Below are 19,810 nucleotides of genomic sequence, written 5' to 3'. Positions count from 1 at the left end.
GAAAATAAACCAGGAAAGAGCTCTCTCTCTCTCTCTGCACCCTTAGATGGGCCGGCCAAGTCGGAGGCTCCTCCTGGTGACTGGGGGGTCCTACAAATTATATCTTCTGTGTCTCAAAAAAAAAAAACAAATTATATCTTCTTTGCCCGTTCATTAAAGCCACACGCAAAAAAGAATTGTTTGGCATGTCACCACATAGATAGAACTTGAAACACGGTTTCTGTTCAAAAGGAGCCATGCAATCATTTGCGAAAAAAACACAGTTATCATCAAATTTGAAGGACATGAATGAAAGAAAAAAGAAGAAAAGATCCGGTGCTTGCACCCATAACTTCGAGCTTTTCGTACGTATAAACCATGTTTCCATGTGTCCCAGTCCCTAGCTACAAACGCTGGCGATATGGTGAGTGGCACAGCCCGAGAAAGTAACCCCTCCCGCCACAACGACACGCTTGGCACGGGAGCTCTGGGCACACATTATTTTCCCTTCAGGACGCCTGAAAAGCGTGTGCCATCGTCGTCCTCCGACCGACGACGTTAGCCGACCAGTGCGTGGTTCATTATGTGACGAGGTCGATGCCAGTGACGAGGAGGGCGTCGGCGATCACTTGGTTGGCCGCCTCCGACGGGTGGACGGCGTCCCAGAACACGTAGGTTGACGCGTTCGAGCACGTCCCCACCGACTTGGGGTTGCAGAGGAACACCGTGAACTCCACCTTTCCCGTCCCGCAGCATCCCCGCTTCGCCTCCGTGAACCCTGACACCAGAGACGCGCCCACAGTTGAGCATGAACGATAGAGCGCAAGGCTGCAATGCCGGGAAAGCACAAACAGTGCCATGCATGGCACCCAGAGGCCTTAGGTCGAGTAACAGTAGTGGTACCTTGATCTCCAGGAGAGGTGACGAGGCTGAAGAGCGGCGTGTAGATGTCAAAGACGGCGATCTTGAGGTCGTGGTACCGCTTCGACAGCGAGCTGACGGCCGCGCTCATCTTCCCGTTGAACCGCTGGGAGTCGCTGTTGAGCCTCGACACGCAACCGGTGCTCCCGTGCCCGAACAGCGTGATCGCCGCGGGGAGGCAGCCCAGGGGCGGCAGCGTGGTCACCGCGATGCGCCGCGCTCCCATGCCGTAAAGTTGCTGCATTCGGTTTCAGTTTCAGAAATTAATCACCTCACTTGACCCGTACCAAGGATGGATCGTTTGTTTAGGCTGGCGCGACGTGGCTTACCGTCGCGCTGTTGACGAAGATGCTGACGAGCCGGTCCGAGAACTGGTCGACGGTCTGGGTCTTGAAGAGCAGAGGGTTGATGTAGTAGTTCTGCACAAAGTCACTTGCACCGAAGCTGACGATGTACAATGAGCCACTGATGATGGACTTGGCCTGGCTGCTCCCAGCGAACGCCGTCAGCTTGGATTGGTACTCCCTGAAGTACTCCAGTTGTTGGGAGAAAGGGATGGCATGCTGCGTCACACAATTCATTTGCCAAAGTTAACTAGAGGCCATTTAAACTCTACAACAAATATGCAAAGTGCTACTGGTGTCAGGTAAATAATAATGAGGCGGTGACAGATAACTAATCCATTTATGATCGACGAGCTGATGATCATTGATCAATGAACATGAAGTAGCATGCAGGCAGAACATCTCAGCTAGAGCTTCTCCTTTCATGGCGCCGATTCCTCGAGAGACCGATGATCGATAATACTTACATACATAAGCGCGGTGTGATCGTAGTAGCCTGATCCAGCAGATGCGAAGTTGGCGCCGATCAGAAGGTTCTTCCCTGACGCCTGCGGGCTGAGATACGCGGGCGGGTAGCTCGTGAACCCCAGTGTATCAGGTGCAACCACGCAAGTCGTAAAAATTGATACATCAGCAAGTGCAATCATAATACTGCACCACCATGTACGTAGATGCTGAAGAACACATATTAACAAGGAGCAAGAGAGAGTGTACAAACTGACCAGTGATGTCGGTGGCCAGCTTGCCGTTGCAAAACCTCCCGGTGGCCACGCGGTTGGGGAAGTCCCTGCCGTAGGGAGGGAAGTCCGCCTTGATGAGGGTGTGGAGGTAGTCGTTGTTACCTATATCCACCGACGAGTCGCCGAACGTGAAGACCCCGGGCACGAGCGGCTGCGCCTCCCCGCCATGATCCCCAGCCAAGAGGAGCACAGCCAGGAGCAGCAGGCACCTCACCCCCATTGCAGAACCAAGACAAGCTCTCGATCGAGTCTGTGATTATCTTGTGAGGAGAAGCGCACGATCTGCTCTAATGGAACGTGTGTGAGCTTTATATACAAGTGCGTGTGCCTGGCTGCCTGCACACACACAAAAACGAGATGACACACACAATTGCAGTGGTTAATGCGTTTGTTATGAGTCCATAACTACACCATGTGAACAAGCCGCCCTGACAAAGACCAGGAAGCACCCAGCCCGGTCGGCGGGACCTGGCTGTCATCTAATTTCTGCATCATGTTTATTCGTTCTCCGTCAGACAACACGCTGAATATAGTACGCGATCGCAAATTTGCTAGCCGCATGGTTGTCGCATCACATCACCATGCCCTGCATCCACCGCATGGTTATCCACACTAACTCCTCCATCCGCAATGGCGACTATTTATTGTGTTGATAGGGAAGCAGGGCGGTGGTTGAGGGGGATGCTGTGGGTGCTGACTGATGAGGCACATCGATCACAACACATTGGCAATAGAAGTGGCAGGAACATGAGATGAATGAAGGCTCCAACAGCCCACCACGCAACCACTAGCTAACCAGTTAATGCACATGTTGTACGAGCACAATATATGCATTGGGTCCAAACTGGAAGGATCGTTCACAGGACCTGGGTGCAATAGATTCTGGAGGATATGATCTGTGCGGTGCAAATCTTTCAAGTACAATGTGCCATCTCGGTAGGTTTGTAAGGATGACTTCCATCAATGCCACTCGACACTAGTGAACGCCGTGCCAGCTCGGTAGGTTTCTTTCTTTCTTTCTTGCCTGGTTCAAGTAAGCTACTACTACTTGGAAGCTACGGCGAAAGCAGTGGCTGCTGGTAGTGGTACCAGGATGGTATACAGTATACTCCTGTTTACTAGTAATGCTGCTATTATTGAATTATTAGGGCAAAAGAGTCCGTATAAGATTCTTATGCTTGTGCGTATTCTAGAAAAAGATTCTCATGCATTGCTGATTAGTAGGAACTGAGCTGTACATGGATGCTCACTTTAAGCATGCTCTAGGTGGATTCAGGCCTATGCTGGAAACACTACAGTATGTTAGGTACACAGATACACACTCAAGCTAAGATGAGCTTACCTGATGAAGGACCTGGTAGTCTGCACGATTTGGAGATATAACTGTACGTTGTAGGTGCCGTCAATCATTATGGCTCCAACTGCCATTTTCTAGTGGTAAAAAAAATCGAGGGTGAGATAGATCAGAAGTTTTGCAATTAAAAAAAATTAGAATAATGCTAAAACAGACACATACGTGGTCTGGTAAGCATTAAAGGGAATGAAGATTTATGTATTAGAGCATGTATGAAAGAGTATAAATTTTTCTGCACACTACACCATGCAGCTAGCAATATCCAACGAATTTTTTGTTTGTTGAATGTTGAAAAGATTTCAGTTTCTCAAAAAAAAATGTTGAAAAGATTTAACAGCAGGATGTTAAAAATGCTAAACAAAGATATGATAATACTTTTATCTCCATCAAAAGCGCCGAAAGCCATCGACTCGTTTGAATCATAATGTATGACAACTTTGGCCTATGCGCACGGCATAATTAGTTTAACCAAGTATGCACACCATGCATAGCTATTATCATGATTGTGGCATAAACCATATCTAACTATCAGGAGTATACCAATAGGTATGATGAATTTGATTTTGTATCGTAGTCACAAAAAGAAAAGGAAGAAATAGAAGCAAGATCCTATATTAAGATTTATCTGAAACACAGAAAGCATGACATCACCTTGAAACCAGAGGAGCTGATAAAGGGTCCCACCTTATTTGATAACTTCAAGGCTGAAAAGGAAAGAGAGATATGCGTGTTCCTATGTCATACATAAGATTGTGAAGATGACTAACAATAGAATAGTTGCAAGTTTTGGATAACCGACCAAGCTGCTAAACTGAACCATCCAATGCTTTCCTAGACAGTTCCTTACAGAAGGTTGACATCACCACATATAAGAAGATGAGAATACCTTATAATATATACTATACATAAAAAACGATGGCTACAGGTAACACACGGACCTACCATTGCAAGAATATATAGAAAAATCATCATCTTCCGTGAGTTTAACATCAATGTTGACAGCCCTAGCTCATATAAACCGTCAGTGATGCAAGTAGCAAACACAACCAAGGAGAAAGGCACCTAACTCAGTAAGCACTGAGGCTTTAGTCACAGAAGTTCAAAATGTTGCAGCGACCTTTTATCCTGTCAAAATCATTTGAAAAGGGTCACAAAGAGATAACGGAAATATGAGATATGGAAGGCTACCAAATGATGCTAGAACAGTAAATAAACCTTTTCTGGTGTCAGTGTTCAAACGAAGCTTGAAAGATATACCATATCCAGACCTCAATCAACATACAGTATAACATCTGCTGCTTCGTAGAAGGAACAAAAGCAATCTAATTTGGAGAAAATTACACAAATTATGTGCAAGAGCTAAAGAGTGTTGAACTAGCATTCCATGATGAAGTGATAAAACAATTTAATAGATTGATTGTATCTCTAGTTTACCCAATTATAAAAGGGATAAGTTTACCCAATTATAGAAGGGAGCAGTTTACCCAATTATAGAAGGGAGCATGGAGCACTGCATGGGTAATATAGACCAGATTCGGTAACTAAGCCAAAAATATTAGCCCATAGTTGCCATATATGGTATATTCAGAGTTGAGGCACGTAAATGCAGAGATATAACATACAAAAGAAGAATTGAGGTGTAACGGAAACAAGTATAATTCAACTATAGCTTTCCTCCCCTGTGGAGCGTCAGCACTTGAAAGGAACATGATAGTGTTTAAGTAGCAGCAAAATCAGTTGGATGTCATAATCAGTGTACTCAAATACCAACCACAGGACGGCCTTTTGGGAATCTGTCAAACAGTATCTGCAGATTTGAACATAACAACAACTAGAAGAAATCTCAGAATAGCTAGAGTTCATCATGAGTTAGATACGGGCGCAATGCGGAAAACATTTCTGTAATTATTGTCATCCTTCTAGTGAAAAGTGAAATGCAGTTCTTTTAGACAGGACAGATCCGTTAACTATGAAAGATGGAGAGAACAGTTGCAGAGACGATGATAGTGCAACTAACATAATGAAGCATACAAGGACAATGATACCCTTATAAAGCAAGGTATCAACAGTAACATCATTCAAATGTCCAAATCATAACTGAATTCTGAGAAACTAACTGGAAGTAGAAGAGTAGAAAGAGTATCTACTCTTGCACATGTAAGGTTCATTAAGCTAGCAGGTCACAAGACAATCGATGTACATAACACACTCTCGTCTCCAATATGGATCATTGTGAAATTTATGACTGAGATACTCCTAATTATGCATCCAAGCCAACAATTCGGCGCAGTTCTTCGACAATAAGATAATGCACATCAGATGAGTACTGAACACAAAGGTGCTTCATGTTTACTGGCATCTCAAAACTACAGGCTTACAGCAGCATTACCATATTAACCGAACGAGGCTTCTTCCGACACCTAGATACCACTATCATACGTTCTGACCAAACACTTGACTACCACTAACATCATCACTTAAGTATGGGCTTAACATGAAACAGAAACCCATGTATCAGTGACCACAACCTGAAATGCTGATCTTCACCAAAGAAAGAGAGCTACAAAACCATCTGATGCCACAGTAACTGAGCAAATCTTTCGCCGTGGCCGTGAATCATCATCTAGCAAGCCATGGACGGTCTCAAAATGTCACAAAATCAGGCACCCCTGTTCAGCAAAACAAAGGACTTCACACTTTCACAGTCCCCCCTCAAAAGACTTGCGCCGCTGCTGCGACCTCTGCCCGTACTGCGCCCACGGCACCAGCGCGATCTCGGCCATGTCCCGCGGCGGGCCAGGGCTGCCGCACCCCGCCAGCGCGCCGTCACCGTCTCCTCCACCCTTCCCCTCACCATCAGAGCCGTCGGCCTTCCGATCAGCGGCGAGCGCCTCGGCCTCCACGTCGCACACCGCCGCCAGCAGGTCGATAGCGCCGGCGTCCTCCTCTCGCGCCACCGCCACCGGGGCCTCTGGCTTGGGCGCCGCGACGACCCTCCCGCAGCCCGGAGGGTACCTCCGCACGGCCGAGAGGCGGCGCGTGACCACCTCCGCGGCCGCCGGAGCCCTGGTCCCGGCCATCGGCCCGTCCGCCTCGCCGCGATCGTGCCCCTTGGCCCCGGGGAGGCGAGCCGCGGCGGGGGGTGACGAGGGTTTGGTGGCCGCGCGCGCGTAGGGGTTGCGCGGTGGTGGGTCGTTGGCGGCGGAGGGGACGGGGGCCGGGCGGCGGGGTGGCTGGGCCGCATTGCCCTGCTGGCGGCCGCAGCACGGCGGGAAGCTTCGGACGGCGGAGGCGAGGCGGCGACCGGCGGGCAGCGGCGGGAGGGATGGTGCTGGTGGTGGAGCCGTCGCCATTTGGACTGTAGCGAGGCCTCGAAGTTCGTACCGAACGAATAGGAGGAGGATTGCAAGATTGCAGGGGAAGGAACCGCCGAAGGAAGATTTTTTACCACGGTTAATTTGCTCGGTCGGACATTTTACATTTTATACACAATCTAAAAAACAAAAAATGCATTTCGATATAAGTTCAAAAGAATAGTTTCACACAAAAAAATTCCAAAAAATATTTATTTTTTCGAAAAACTTTCGATCTATTCATCAAATATCATGACAGTACAAAAAGCAAGACAAGTAACAAAAATTACATGGACAACCTGGCATGATGACCCGATCCAAAAAAACCCGATCTTCAGGCTTGACGTTCGAGTTGGGCTTGGGCTCCATTTTTGCAGCCTAAAAGTGTCGGCCCAGGCTCGGGCTTTGATTTCTCAGCATTTCACTACGGGCTTACACGTGTATAATCCACGGAACAATGTTCGGGCCAGGCTTTTGGGGTTCGGGCTTGTTTTTGGGCCGGGCTCGAGAAATATTGGTATTGTCACCATGTCAATATTGTAATGTTAGTTTTGTTTTAAGTCACCTACGTGGACGCGCCGGGGATCCTATTCCGCTGTAGGTAGCCCGGTAGTTACCGCTCACGTACCCCCGACTCCCCCGCTGCGTACATGTGGGCCGGCCCAACTAAGCCATGTCCGGATTGGGAAGGTTCTAGAACATACACGTTTTGGTTTTTTTCTCCTTTTCATTTTCCTTTTCCTTTATCTTTTTATTTTCATTTTGTTTTTTGTGTTTAACATTATTTCAAATTGGGGCGAACATTTATTGAATTCAAAATTAGTTCATAAAATTTAAAATATGTTCATCATTCTTTCAAAAATATTCATGAATTTTTTTTAAATGCTCATCAAAATTAAAAAATGTTCATAGAATTCATAAAATGTTATTGAATTCAAAATTTGTTCATAAAATTAAAAAAATGTTCATTGAATTCAAATTTTGTTCATAAAATGCCAAAAATGTTCATTTTAATTCAAAGTGTTCGCGAAACTTCTAAAAATGTTCATTGTTTTTGAATTTGTGAACTTTTTTAAATCCGTGAATATTTTTTTGCATTAGTGAAGATTTTTTAAAATCCTAAACTTCTTTTGAAATCTCAAACTTTTTTAAAGAAGCAAAAAACATAAACATAAAATAAAAGAAAAAAAGAAAAGAAAAACAAGGGAGCCCCACACCTAGGCCGGGCCAAGTTCGAGCGTGGGGGAGCTTTGGGTGCACGCCGCGCCTTTCTTGCTAAGATTCTTGAAATGCGGAGGAAATAGACTTTCTTACTCCTGCACCATTCTTGCTAAGGGCATCTAAGGAAAGCGCCCGACGCGTTGAATAGGAGTTCCCTGTACGCGATGGGTCCGAGGACGCTATCTCAGCCTAGCGTCCTGCAGGCCTCATGGATGTTGGTCACGTGAGATTGAGTTGCTTGCGTAGGCCCTATATTTTGAGTGATATCCGGGGATTGAATTGGAGTTGACCCTCATGGTGCTTCCAGGATGATGGTCTGGTTGTCGACTCACTTTTGAGGATCATGCATAGCAAGTTATTGGCCTGATTCATAGTCTTCTCCCTGGCGTTAGAACATGGCGGGTCTTAGCCAAAGGGCTTGGCTGGTATCGTTGCTCACACTCCAAACAAGTCCAACTTAGCAAGGGGGATTTTGCCTGAATTCACCAATGCGAAAATCACACCCAGTGCCGAATGTACTCCCACATTTGTATATGTTACACATTAGGCGAGAGCTTAGAGGAACGACATGTGGAGGCATATTCGGGGGAAAGGAATTGGGCTCTCAATACCAAATTGTGGCAAAACCAATCGATGAGAAGGACCAAACCACACAGATAGCAGTTAGCAGGCAAGGGCAAGTGAGAAGGAGCAGAGAAAAAGATGAGGAACAGGAGCAGGGGACGTTGAATATACATGTTTCTTTGGCACAACCAGTCGAAGAGAATTTTGTCATACCATGAGCAAGGATCATACCACATATGTACACCATCTCTTTTTCCCTTTTACAACACATAAAAGTACGAAGTCTTTGGAAAGGATGGAATTTTTTTTTGGTGTAATACATCACTGGTTAGGGGGTGATCCCCAAATATGAATGTTTTCCTTTACAAAATATTCTGAATGCCCACGCGTTCCCACGGAAAGAACTGGGCCGTTGTTTTAAAAAAGCTGAGATCTGGGCCGTGTCCTGATTAGACGAACAAGCCCAGACCAAAGACGAAACCGGTCGCACCAACAGACAGTCCAGGGCTCCCCCAAGTCGCCCCACCTCCACCCAAACCCAAACCCAACCCGCTCGCTCGCTCGCCGCCGGCCGCCGCCCAGCGCCTCCGCCGACCCCTCGCTCCCGCCGCACGCCGCCCCCATGGCGGATCCCTACCGCTCGTACCTCCCGTCCTCCTCTCACGACAGAGGTACGCGTCGCTCGGACCCCCACGCAGCCGGGTCCCCTCTTCCACGGGATCGATTCTCGCCGCGTCTCGAGTCGGGGAGGCAAATCTCTAGATGATGGGCGAAGGGGGTGTGGGTTTCCGCTCTCTGCTTCGTCTGTAGCCGCCGCTGAAGATTCCTAGGGTTCGCGCGGGGTGAGGTTTTGGGTAATTGGGTTGTAGATTGCAAAGGAGGGGAACCTTTGTTGCGGCAAGATTGGTTCGACTGGGATGAATCTGTGTGTATTCTGGATTGCTACCAATCTGCCAGTGCTTAGTGGTTGGGTTGTTCCGTTGAGTCGACTAGTTTCTAGCCTGCGGCGAGTTTTAGTAGCATCCCATACCACACTGCTGTTGCTAGGGCATGGCTGATGGTATATATAGTACATATATATACCTCTATGGTCCAGATAGGTGTCCTGTGATGTCTGAGGTTTGTGTTGACCTGGATGAGTTATGGGTCTTCACAGCAAGAGTAATCCACGGAGCGCACGTGAATCGTATCCCACAAGAGTAACAGCATTTACCGCCCTCCTCCAGAAAACGTGTTGCCAGACAAAAAGATACCGAATCGTTTTAATGTTGTCCAATTTTAGTATGAAAAATCTGGTGATAAATAAGTTAGTATCTCAATTTGATGCTAATCTTCGCACGGTCTGTAGTGGTAGCTCCGCACGCTCGCAAGCGAGACGTCACCGGTACGAGTCCTCCATCGGTACATTTTTAGCAAACTATGTTCAATATTTACTGTCACTTGTGCGCGCAACAAGATTTAATCATTTAGAGATAAAAAAACTAGAGGTGTGGGATAGGCACGTCGAATTCGTGTTCCAAGGGGGCAACACCAAGAGCGAGCTACCACTGCACCATGGTTGCATATGTGTAAGACCTGTGGTCACATTTTTCCTATAAAATTTTCAGGAAATTTGGAAATTCGTTTGAAAATTCCGCATGGTAACTTCTGGTGTTTTCCAGTAAACATGGTTACCACAAATCCTGTCCCTTCGGTACCAATTGCTTTATTCGTGTCATAGTGTGTTCGTTGTTCGGTTTTAAGTGATCGCGGGAAAGGAAAGGATAGCTTTCCCACTATCCATATGAGCATTTTGCTATTTGGAACTGGCTTTGGTAAGTAGGTTTGGAGGAATATGAAGTGTGCTAAAAGATAGTGGAGTGTAAGATTGCCCTGAATCAGGCGGTTTATGTTGTGAGGGTTAATGTGATGTTGTACCCTTTTTTTTTTGAGGGAATGTGATGTCGTATCTGATACTATGTGGTCATGGAAATCATTCTTGAATTGAACATCTATAGGTAGGAAGAACCTCTATGGTTGTCAAGGCAGTTTGCCATTGTTAGTTGTTACCTTTTTATATGATTATACTATTGTCTATTGAGTGTTGGAACACAAGATATAGTTATGGTGTATCTATAATTGTAATTTTGGAAGCACTCCCTCGTGCCAACTGTGGACAGTGGACCCATTGTTCAATCAACTTAGTGGCTACTTCAGTTGCATTCGTTTGGATAGATTGTCGAAGTTGCTGAGTTGTCAGAAGTGCAAGAATAAGCAAGTCTCCATGGACATATTTATACATGCTGAAAGATGAATGTAGGAAGTTGTATGTAGTTTGCATTCATATACATGCATGTATGCCTGTTTTGATGAGACGTACCTTCTGTTTTATCTCTTTATTTATTTCCTTTTCTTTCTCTTTTGATGTGGAAAATTACACTTATACCGCATTATAAATGCCTAACATGGATTTTGTTGCCATGGGATAATTTTATTTTATAAGCAGTTCCACTGGGCGGTTATCCTGGGTATGTTCCACATGAGGAATCATCCTATTATGCTTCAAAAATGGCTGCTCTGCGAGGAGTACCAAATATACCTAGAGTTGATGTAAGACAACTTCACTTTTGCAAATTTATAGTTACTAGTAAGAGCAAGGTAAATACCTTTTTGGTTTATCACACAGCAAATTGTTTTGATCCACAGGTACCATTACAGTCAAGAGCTTATGGTTTGGATGTTCCAGCAGGCGTGAGCCATCCTGCTTATGGTTTGGATGTTCCAGCAGGCGTGAGCCATCCTGCTTATGGTTTGGATGTTCCCGCAGGCGTGAGCCATCCTGCTTATGGTTTGGATGTTCCAGCAGGCGTGAGCCATCCTGCTTTGGTTGGATTGGGTGCACTGCCAGCTGGAGCTAGGCCGCGGGGACCTAGCCCTTTGGAAGACCCAGCTCTAGTCCAGAGAAGTTCTTCACTTGGCAAAAGTGTCAGTGTTTCAGAAGTTGAGCGCCCCAAACCCCTTTTGATTGTCGATCGGCCATCAGAAGATGAATCCAACATTCTTTTTGTTGATGGTCTCCCAACAGATTGCACCAGGAGAGAAGTAGCTCGTATCCTTTGTAATCAGTATTCTCCGCATCATATTTTTGTATCTCATTAGTTCCATTTGCAACCTTAACTTCCTCTGGAAGATTTGTTCCGTCCTTTCGTTGGCTTCAAGGACCTCAGACTTGTGCACAAGGAGCCCAGACGTGTATGTCCCGTGCTTTTTCCAATGCATCATTTTTTCCACACTCCAAACAGTTGGGTAGTTCATAACCAGTCACCCATTCACTTACAAACCCGTGCATGTGCGAATTTGTATGAGAACCCCATTTTGCTAAATATATGTTTATGCGGTGAAATGTAAGCAATTGCAATGAAGCATATTTATTTGAAAAAGTACGTGGGATATTAGGACAGAAATTAATTGTTATTACTTGTACGTTTGAGTACCTAAGGCTCTAAAAGTAACAGAAATTATGGATGTCAAATTACGTCAAGTTTTTATTCCTGAACTTTATCTTGGTATTTTGTGTCAACTGCAACGCGTTACCTCATTTTCTTGGGTAAATGAACAAATAGCTACTTCTGCTTTCTACATTTGCAGAGAGTTGAGCCCCCTTATTACTGGTGAAATGTCCTTTTTTAACCCAATTTCGAACTCACTTTTTTACCACTTTCCTCTTGCAGAGTGGTGACAAGGCTTATGCTCTGTGCTTTGTGGAGTTCAGTGACGCAAAATGTGCAGGGACTGCTATGGAGGCTCTCCAAGGTTCTTGTTTCAGTGGCGTGCATTTGTTGCTTTGATACTTTCACTTTATATTCCTTCATACTACCTCCGTTCCTAAATATAAGTCTTTTTAGAGATTCCAATGCGGACTACATACGGAGCAAAATGAGTGAATCTACACTCTAAAATATGTTTATATACATTTGTATGTAGTTCTTATTGAAATCTCTAAAAAGAATTATATTTAGAAACGGAGGAAGTATATCTTTTAGTGTGGACATTATCTTTTTTTTGAACAAGAATAATCACAGCATACTTATAAAGTATCAACAGGAGCTTTGCAAGTATTGGAAACACATGTGCCTTACACATTTAATATGCAAAACCAAATGTTGTCTCTGTATGTTCGCTATTCATGTATCAACACACGCAAAAAAAAACAAAAAAAAACAAAGTAGTATTTGCTGGAACCAACTTATAAGAATAAGCGTTTCTGGGCCGCACAGACTGAACATCAACATTTGTTGTTTTGCAGAATACCGCTTCGACGAGAGGAAGGCCGACGGCCCATTCCTCAAGATTCAGTTCGCAAGGTTCCCGTTCCAACCTCCGCCATCCCATGAAGATCGAAAACGCCCTAGTGCTCGCTGATATCCCCCCCTTTGCCAGCAGTGTATTGTAGGCAGTGGGCCATTGTAGATCAGCTATGTTCGTTGAGCCTGTAGTAGCAACCTGTGATGGGCCGTTGTCAGCTGGAGATTGGCTAGCTGGACAGACTTGTCTGATACCCACCTGCCTCCCTTGGCACATTCGCCGTGTTCCCGCGTCACATTTTTTGCGGGTGGATATGCTGGAAATGATATGGCATTCGCCGTGTTCCCGCGTCACATTTTTTGCGGGTGGATATGCTAGAAATGATATGGCATTCGCCGTGCTCCCGCGTCACATTTTTTGCAGGTGGATATGTTGGAAATGGTATGCATAAACTGTTACTGTCTTTGCAACTCCAGGGGCAGTAGGTAGATACAATATGTCTGATATCCTGGGGTTGCCACTAGTGATGCTGAGGAGTGAGGAGTGGCATCTTGTAGCCGGGGCCTGATACAGCCACCAGAGTCCAGAGCTGTCAATTTGGGACAGGAACCGCAAGAGACCAAGTTGCTCAGGTTCGCTGGATTTGCCGTTGATTTTGCCGTGGAATGTGAGCGCTGGAGAAGAAGGCGGGATGTCGACGGTGAGAAGTGCTCGCCTGTCGTACGCGTCCGCCTTTGCTCTCGCGACGGTTGTTTCTGCTGGAGCTTCCCGAAGGAGGCGACTGGCGCGACGTGGTTTGGGGTTTTCAGAGAAACCCCAGCACGTCGGTTAGCCATTGGATCGCGAATGTTTTATCGGTTTTTCGTGTCTTCATCTTTATCTGTGGCTTGAGTTTGCAAGTGTCTGTAGGCTGTAGCATCGTCGTCGCCTCCAAAGTTTGGACGTCTAGAATGCTGGCGTTTTCTAACGGCTCGAGTATTTTGCTTGCAAAATTGCAGTCTTTTGATTTTCTCTAGAAGCTTGATACTTCTTGATGAGCTTTTCTTCTCATCTCACTTTTCTTCTTCTCTTACTAGGCTTTTTTACTCTTTTTTACTCTTTTTTTTTCTTTTGAAACCGAGGCAAAAGCATCTCTTGGCACTAGGCTTCCATGTATACACAGACAAGATTTTATGTAGCAGCACATCACTTGTTGGCGCCTACATGTAGCCGGTTTAGCCTTTTCATGCTTTATTTTATCTTGGATGATGATGATGATAGTGATGGCTCAACTCGGCGGACAGGAGACGGAGCCGGGCCTCTGCATTTTCCAGAGTATTTCCATGCGACCGGGATGGGTAGTGGGTATGTGTGCGCCTCCCAAATTGGGTGGTGAGGCGGCGTGAGAGCTCTACCCTTCCCTGCTCGGCATGGCACTGCCAGCGGCGACCTGTAGCTCTAGCGCGCGGGTGGAATCCAACAGTCGAGTCGTATACGCACGCGTTCTAACGATTCCTCTGGTGTACTCCGTCATCGCCGTCAGCGAGCGCCTTTGTATTTTCGGTGCTTCTTTTCTCAGCTGTGTACTCCTATGGTAATGCTATTTTCTTGACTGTGCTATAAGCCGGCCTGAACCATTGTTATACTACTCTCCCCGTCTCAAAATAAGTGACTTAACTTTATACTAATTTTAATACAAAGTTGGTATGAAGCTGAGCCATTTATTTTGAAACAGAGGGAGTATTATAAAGTGACTCCTATGCATGTTAATGTCAAATTATGTACTACCTATATAAACTAATATAAAATCGTTTAGGTCACTACTTTATAGAGGGAGTAGTTGCATCAGCAACAGGTGATGTCGTTGACGCCCCTTCCATGTGAACTATGATGGCATATGAATACAGATGCTCCATGAAAAAAAAAAGCAGTTTGAGGCTATTGATTTTTTTCTCCCCAATGCAAGGTACATCGGTGAGCCTCATTAAGAAATACTAGAAAATAAAGAATTTAGCACGCATGCATCTCCGCTCTCCACTCAAACCTTTTCAGCTTTTTACATGGGATCATATTTTTTCTCCCCAAGCACCCGCCTTCTGCAGGATCCCGCTTCTCCATCCAAATCTATCTTTTCATGACATCCGATCCTACATGGCATATGGGGGCATCACCCTGGGGCCATGCATTGGTCATGCCCTTATGTAGTTCACGCAAAGTTGCAAAAATCGTGCTAGGTTTTCTCTTTTCTCCCGTACGGGCTTTTGCAATATGTTCCACAAGGAACCGCCAAAGAAAAAAAGGGCCATCCTTGACTTGAAGCATTTTTTGCAAGCATTTATGTCCTTGCTATATCTTTCTCTGCAAGCATAAGAGAAAACCGGATCGTCGTGTGATAAAATTCAAAAATGACATGACGTTGCAGTCCTACTCCTAGCTCTTCTTCTGGTGTGCACTAGTACGACCTGCTACCATGACTTCGTTGTTTAGGTGTTGTTCACACCTCACCTTACCAAGGCGTGTGTGCAGTGTGTACCAGCAGAATCCCTCCGTAAAGTAATATAAGAGCATTTAGAATACTAAAGTAGTAATCTAAACGCTTTTATATTAGTTTATAGAGGGAGTACGTGGTAGAATTACGTGGCACCGTAATGCGTAATTTGACAGCGAAGAAAGGTCAAATTCCAGACGAGGTAGACCAAGACTCGTCGCTCGTCACCAGCGCAGCAAAGCAGAGCAACCCCAACCGAACCGTCGTTTTTCTCCCCCCACCTTCCCTCCGCGTCCCCGCCCTCCCCTCTGAGGCCACCTAGCAAGCTCCGACCGTCCGCCCGCGCCCGGCCCGTCCACGAGCGAGCTGCCCGGCCGCCGGCCGCCGATGCCGATGAAGAAACCGGGCAAGCTCGCGCTGCCCTCCCAGGACTCCACCATCGGCAAGTTCCTGTAAGCAATCCACCTCCGACTGTCCTTCTCCCTCCTCCTTCAGTTTTTCCCCTCCTTCGGATGCTTTGCTGGTGCAGTCGTGCTGACTGGTTTTCTTCTCCGGCGCGGGGGCAGGACGCAGAGCGGCACGTTCAAGGACGGGGACCTGCTCGTCAACAAGGACGGGCTCCGCATCGTCCCCCAGAGCGAGGAAGGCGAGGTAAGCCGGCCCACTCAACCCGGCACCCCCTAGATTGAAAATTAAAATTCCCCAGCTCATCTTGTCCTAGACACGTAGGGCTGGACCTGCCTGGCAGATTGGTGCAGCCCGTACTGTTTTTTGTACTAGTAATCTCGTTGATATCGTCAGCAGATTTTAAATTTCTTTTGGGATGCGTGATTGGATTAGCAGCAGGGGGTTCCTGTCCTCCGGTGCTTGGTTACCTTTTCAGAAGAACGATTTAGGAAAAATAATGATATGTACTATCGTTAATTTTAATTTTATTTTATTTCCCTCAAAGAACATTATGTCCCCCTTTTCAGACCAGCCATTCAGCCAAAAATCGAATCAACTCTTCTCGACAAGAGATGGTGGCCTTGCATAGATGTAAATTGTACTTATTTTTTATAGTGACCTTGTATACATGAGATTGGATCAGAGGGTAGGGATCAGGGGTTTCCTATCCCCTAATTTCAGAATAACGTCTTAGGAAAAATGATGGGAGTACTACTATTTAGGATTTATTTTATTTCCTTTAGATGGTGGAATACATGCGGTCATCTTTCATGTGGGGATATCCTCCTATGCAGTTTATTACTGATACCATTTATCACGCATCCAGTAGTTGGTCATATTTATACGGAAATGCTGATGCTCACTTGCTTATACCGGAAGAGTGCTGTCTACCGCCATTTTTGTTTTCGGAATTGTCTAATTGCATTCCTGTTCTGAACATATTATACTCTTCATTTATCTAGTCTGTGTCTTACCTTCTTTCTGTTGACATACTCGGCTTCTCTAGGCTCCCCCTATCAAGCCGTTGGATAATAATCATCAGCTGAGCATAGACGATCTAGATTCAATCAAAGTGATCGGGAAAGGTAATAGCGGAACCGTGCAATTAGTGCGCCACAAATGGACCGGCCAGTTTTTTGCTCTCAAGGTATTGTCCCAAACATACATTATTTGATGCTTTTTTTCTTTAAATGTTTGCTATGTATTTTTGGTTCCTTCGACTTTTTTCGTTACAAAATTATGGTGGTGACTGTAACTATCCTCTCTGCTATTTTACCTATATATATGTTACAAAGGGTCTTCACCTCCATTGCTGCACTGTTGTCATGTCTGCAGGTTATACAGCTCAATATTCAGGAAAGCATACGCAAGCAGATGGCCCAGGAGCTGAAAATAAGCTTGTTTACACAGTGCCAGTATGTTGTCACATGCTATCAGTGTTTCTATGTCAATGGTGTTATTTCTATTGCTTTGGAGTATATGGATGGTGGCTCTCTCGCTGATTTCCTCAAGGCTGTTAGAACCGTTCCAGAGGCCTACCTTGCTGCAATTTGTAAGCAGGCCAGTGAAATGTCACATAATCAACCACATAGTTTCCCCTTCTTCTTTTTTTGGCTATCAGAATGTCGCCTCAAGATGAAATAGACCTTTTCAATCGACAATTGTAACTTCCTCATGCAGGTGTTGAAAGGGCTGATGTACTTGCACCACGAGAAGCGCGTTATACACCGAGATCTGAAACCATCGAATATATTGATAAATCATAGGGGTGAAGTAAAGATATCAGATTTTGGTGTTAGTGCCATCATCTCGAGTTCTTCCGCACAGCGAGATACATTTACTGGCACATTTAACTACATGGCGGTGAGTGAAAGTTTGTTTAAATTATGTAGACATGTCTTCCAGTGTGGCATGAAAAGATGTCCACCAATTTTTTTTGTTCCAGCTAACCAATGTAAAATGTATACTCTTGACAGCCTGAAAGAATCAGTGGGCAGAAACATGGTTATATGAGTGATATCTGGAGCTTGGGCCTAGTTATGCTGGAATGTGCCACTGGCAATTTCCCATATCCTCCTCGTGAAAGCTTTTATGAACTTCTTGAAGCTGTTGTCGACCAACCATCACCTTCTGCACCATCAGATCAGTTTTCACCAGAGTTTTGTTCATTCATTTCTGCTTGGTATTTGTGCTTCTTCATTGACCCCCCTTTGTTAATCAATATTACTTGGGCAATATTTGTAATTTGTTTAGTTCTAAAGTTTAAAACTATGAGCTTAGCTACAATACCATCATAGTGTTTTTTCTACCATTTGCTTGTGAGTTGTGAAGTAGTGATTCTCTGGAACTGGAATATGCTTGCGGACACGTATTGTCTGAACCTACAATTTGTTTTTCTCTCATCTCATCTGTTGGCAGATTAATTGATCTTTTATTTATTTGTTTATTTATTATGCAACATCAGTGTCCAACAGATGGCTAATATCTGTTTTCTTATTTCTTTTTGGATTTCAGTATCCAGAAAAATGCTGCAGATAGGTCATCTGCCCAAACCCTATCAGTAAGGAAATTTCTGTTTGCTTCCCAATTTTGTATGTTCTTTCGAAAGCATCATTAGTTGGCTGACTGATCTTGATCCAATTCTTCTATCTGTTGCCTCTGACGTCCAGGCTCATCCATTCCTGAGCATGTACGATGACCTGAACATCGATCTTTCTGACTACTTCACGACCGCAGGATCACCACTTGCCACCTTCAAGTAATCCAATAACCCACTGAAGAGTACATACATGGTTATTGCAATTCCTTTACAATTCCAGTGATGGTCTATTCTCGTTTTTTTTACTAGGCAAATCGCATTGTGAGACGACAAATGCTCAACCATGCGTCATGAGATGGAGCTAACTGAAGCAAGTGAATGGAGTTTTTTCCCCCTTCCTTTTGTTCATGAACTGGGCTTTGGTGATATCTTTGAACCGAGTATGACACAGTTGGCTGCATAATTATACGAATACAAGTCTGTAAACCATCAGTGAGCATCGAAGTTTTGCCTGTCTGCATACCGGAGCCATCCGTTTGTGGTCTGACTTAGACCTTTGTTATGTATGGGCTTATCGCTTTTGCATTTCATTTTTACTGTAATGAAACTACATTTTGCTGGGTCGCTTCATGACCTGATTTGGACTAGTATTTCCAAGCTTTTAGTTCTGATGGTGATGTGACACTTCAAGTGGAGGGTGGTGGTGGGCTTCTGAAATCAGGAATGGTTGCTTTCGTGAAGGGCAACTTATTGTAATTTGTCATTTCACAGAACTGAAATCCAAAATTGATCCATGCAAAGAAGAAATAAAATTATGTTATGTTGTGAAATAGTGTAATTAATTTAGTATACACATTGTTTGCTCTATAACGGTTCCAGAAACCACAACAATGTTATAATGCAAATATTCTGGGCGTTGAAATACAATGGACACAGCAAGTTGGCTCTATTGCCGTCTCCTGCATAAAGCCTTTGTAATTCCACTAGATAATTGCCTTGCAATGGGGTATAAATATCAAAAACATTATTGTGCTGACATTCGTGGCAAATCGAACATTTTTTATGGCAATTTATATTGTTGTAAGGATAACAATTTCCTTTAGAAAGCACTGCAAATCCCGGCATAAAATTGAACTGGATGGATTTGCCATGCTTGCTAAACGAACTGGCCCTCCTCGTTGCAACATAAGTTACAATGAAAAACGTTCGATTTGCCATGTCCTCCTTACGAACGTTCGGTGGTAATCAAAATTCGTAAATATTTTATTATGCCAGCTCATGATTTACTGTCCATACTAATGTGATTGTGTAAAAGAAAGAACTTTATTGGATATGTATTTATTGGCTTATCGAAGAATAATATAGTGTTACTCCCTCTGTACCAAAATACTTGTAGTTGGGGGAACAAGTTCCCCCAGCTACAAGTATTTCGGTACAGAGGTAGTATTTGGTAAGTCAGTAAGTGGTGGGATAGTTGACCGGTGGAAAAAGAAGAGATGAAAGAAAAATAAATCAAAATAGGAAGAGGAAAGGAAAAATATATGTAAGGTTGGATGAAAGAGGAGCGAAATGCTGAGACCGAAATAGGAACCTTACT

The 19,810-nt window shown here is 44.8% G+C and overlaps 3 protein-coding genes across 3 annotated transcripts; 2 read left to right on the top strand and 1 right to left on the bottom strand.

Moving 5' to 3' along the window:
- Positions 1 to 217: 217 nt before the first annotated feature.
- Positions 218 to 2,286, bottom strand: LOC123147999 (GDSL esterase/lipase APG). Its single transcript, XM_044567344.1, has 5 exons — positions 1,967 to 2,286; positions 1,712 to 1,842; positions 1,230 to 1,463; positions 883 to 1,138; positions 218 to 757 (listed from the first exon to the last, which is right to left on the bottom strand). Exons 1-5 carry the CDS (start codon positions 2,202 to 2,204, stop codon positions 561 to 563), a joined length of 1,056 nt encoding a protein of 351 aa, XP_044423279.1. The 5' UTR covers positions 2,205 to 2,286; the 3' UTR covers positions 218 to 560.
- A 6,657-nt stretch (positions 2,287 to 8,943) lies between these two features.
- Positions 8,944 to 13,113, top strand: LOC123147998 (nuclear speckle RNA-binding protein A). The gene is made up of 7 exons (XM_044567342.1): positions 8,944 to 9,147; positions 10,962 to 11,065; positions 11,162 to 11,282; positions 11,322 to 11,564; positions 11,646 to 11,707; positions 12,187 to 12,268; positions 12,762 to 13,113. Exons 1-7 carry the CDS (start codon positions 9,099 to 9,101, stop codon positions 12,875 to 12,877), a joined length of 777 nt encoding a protein of 258 aa, XP_044423277.1. The 5' UTR covers positions 8,944 to 9,098; the 3' UTR covers positions 12,878 to 13,113.
- Positions 13,114 to 15,455: 2,342 nt separating this feature from the next.
- Positions 15,456 to 19,043, top strand: LOC123151445 (mitogen-activated protein kinase kinase 2). Its single transcript, XM_044571156.1, has 9 exons — positions 15,456 to 15,679; positions 15,794 to 15,878; positions 16,681 to 16,821; positions 17,010 to 17,234; positions 17,355 to 17,537; positions 17,651 to 17,856; positions 18,189 to 18,234; positions 18,344 to 18,432; positions 18,523 to 19,043. The coding sequence occupies exons 1-9, from the start codon at positions 15,615 to 15,617 to the stop codon at positions 18,536 to 18,538; spliced, it is 1,056 nt and encodes a 351-aa protein (XP_044427091.1). The 5' UTR covers positions 15,456 to 15,614; the 3' UTR covers positions 18,539 to 19,043.
- The last annotated feature ends 767 nt before the right edge of the window (positions 19,044 to 19,810 follow it).

Source organism: Triticum aestivum, chromosome 7A (assembly GCF_018294505.1).
Source record: "Triticum aestivum cultivar Chinese Spring chromosome 7A, IWGSC CS RefSeq v2.1, whole genome shotgun sequence".
Taxonomy (NCBI): domain Eukaryota; kingdom Viridiplantae; phylum Streptophyta; class Magnoliopsida; order Poales; family Poaceae; genus Triticum; species Triticum aestivum.
This window is presented reverse-complemented; position numbering and strand designations above follow the sequence as displayed.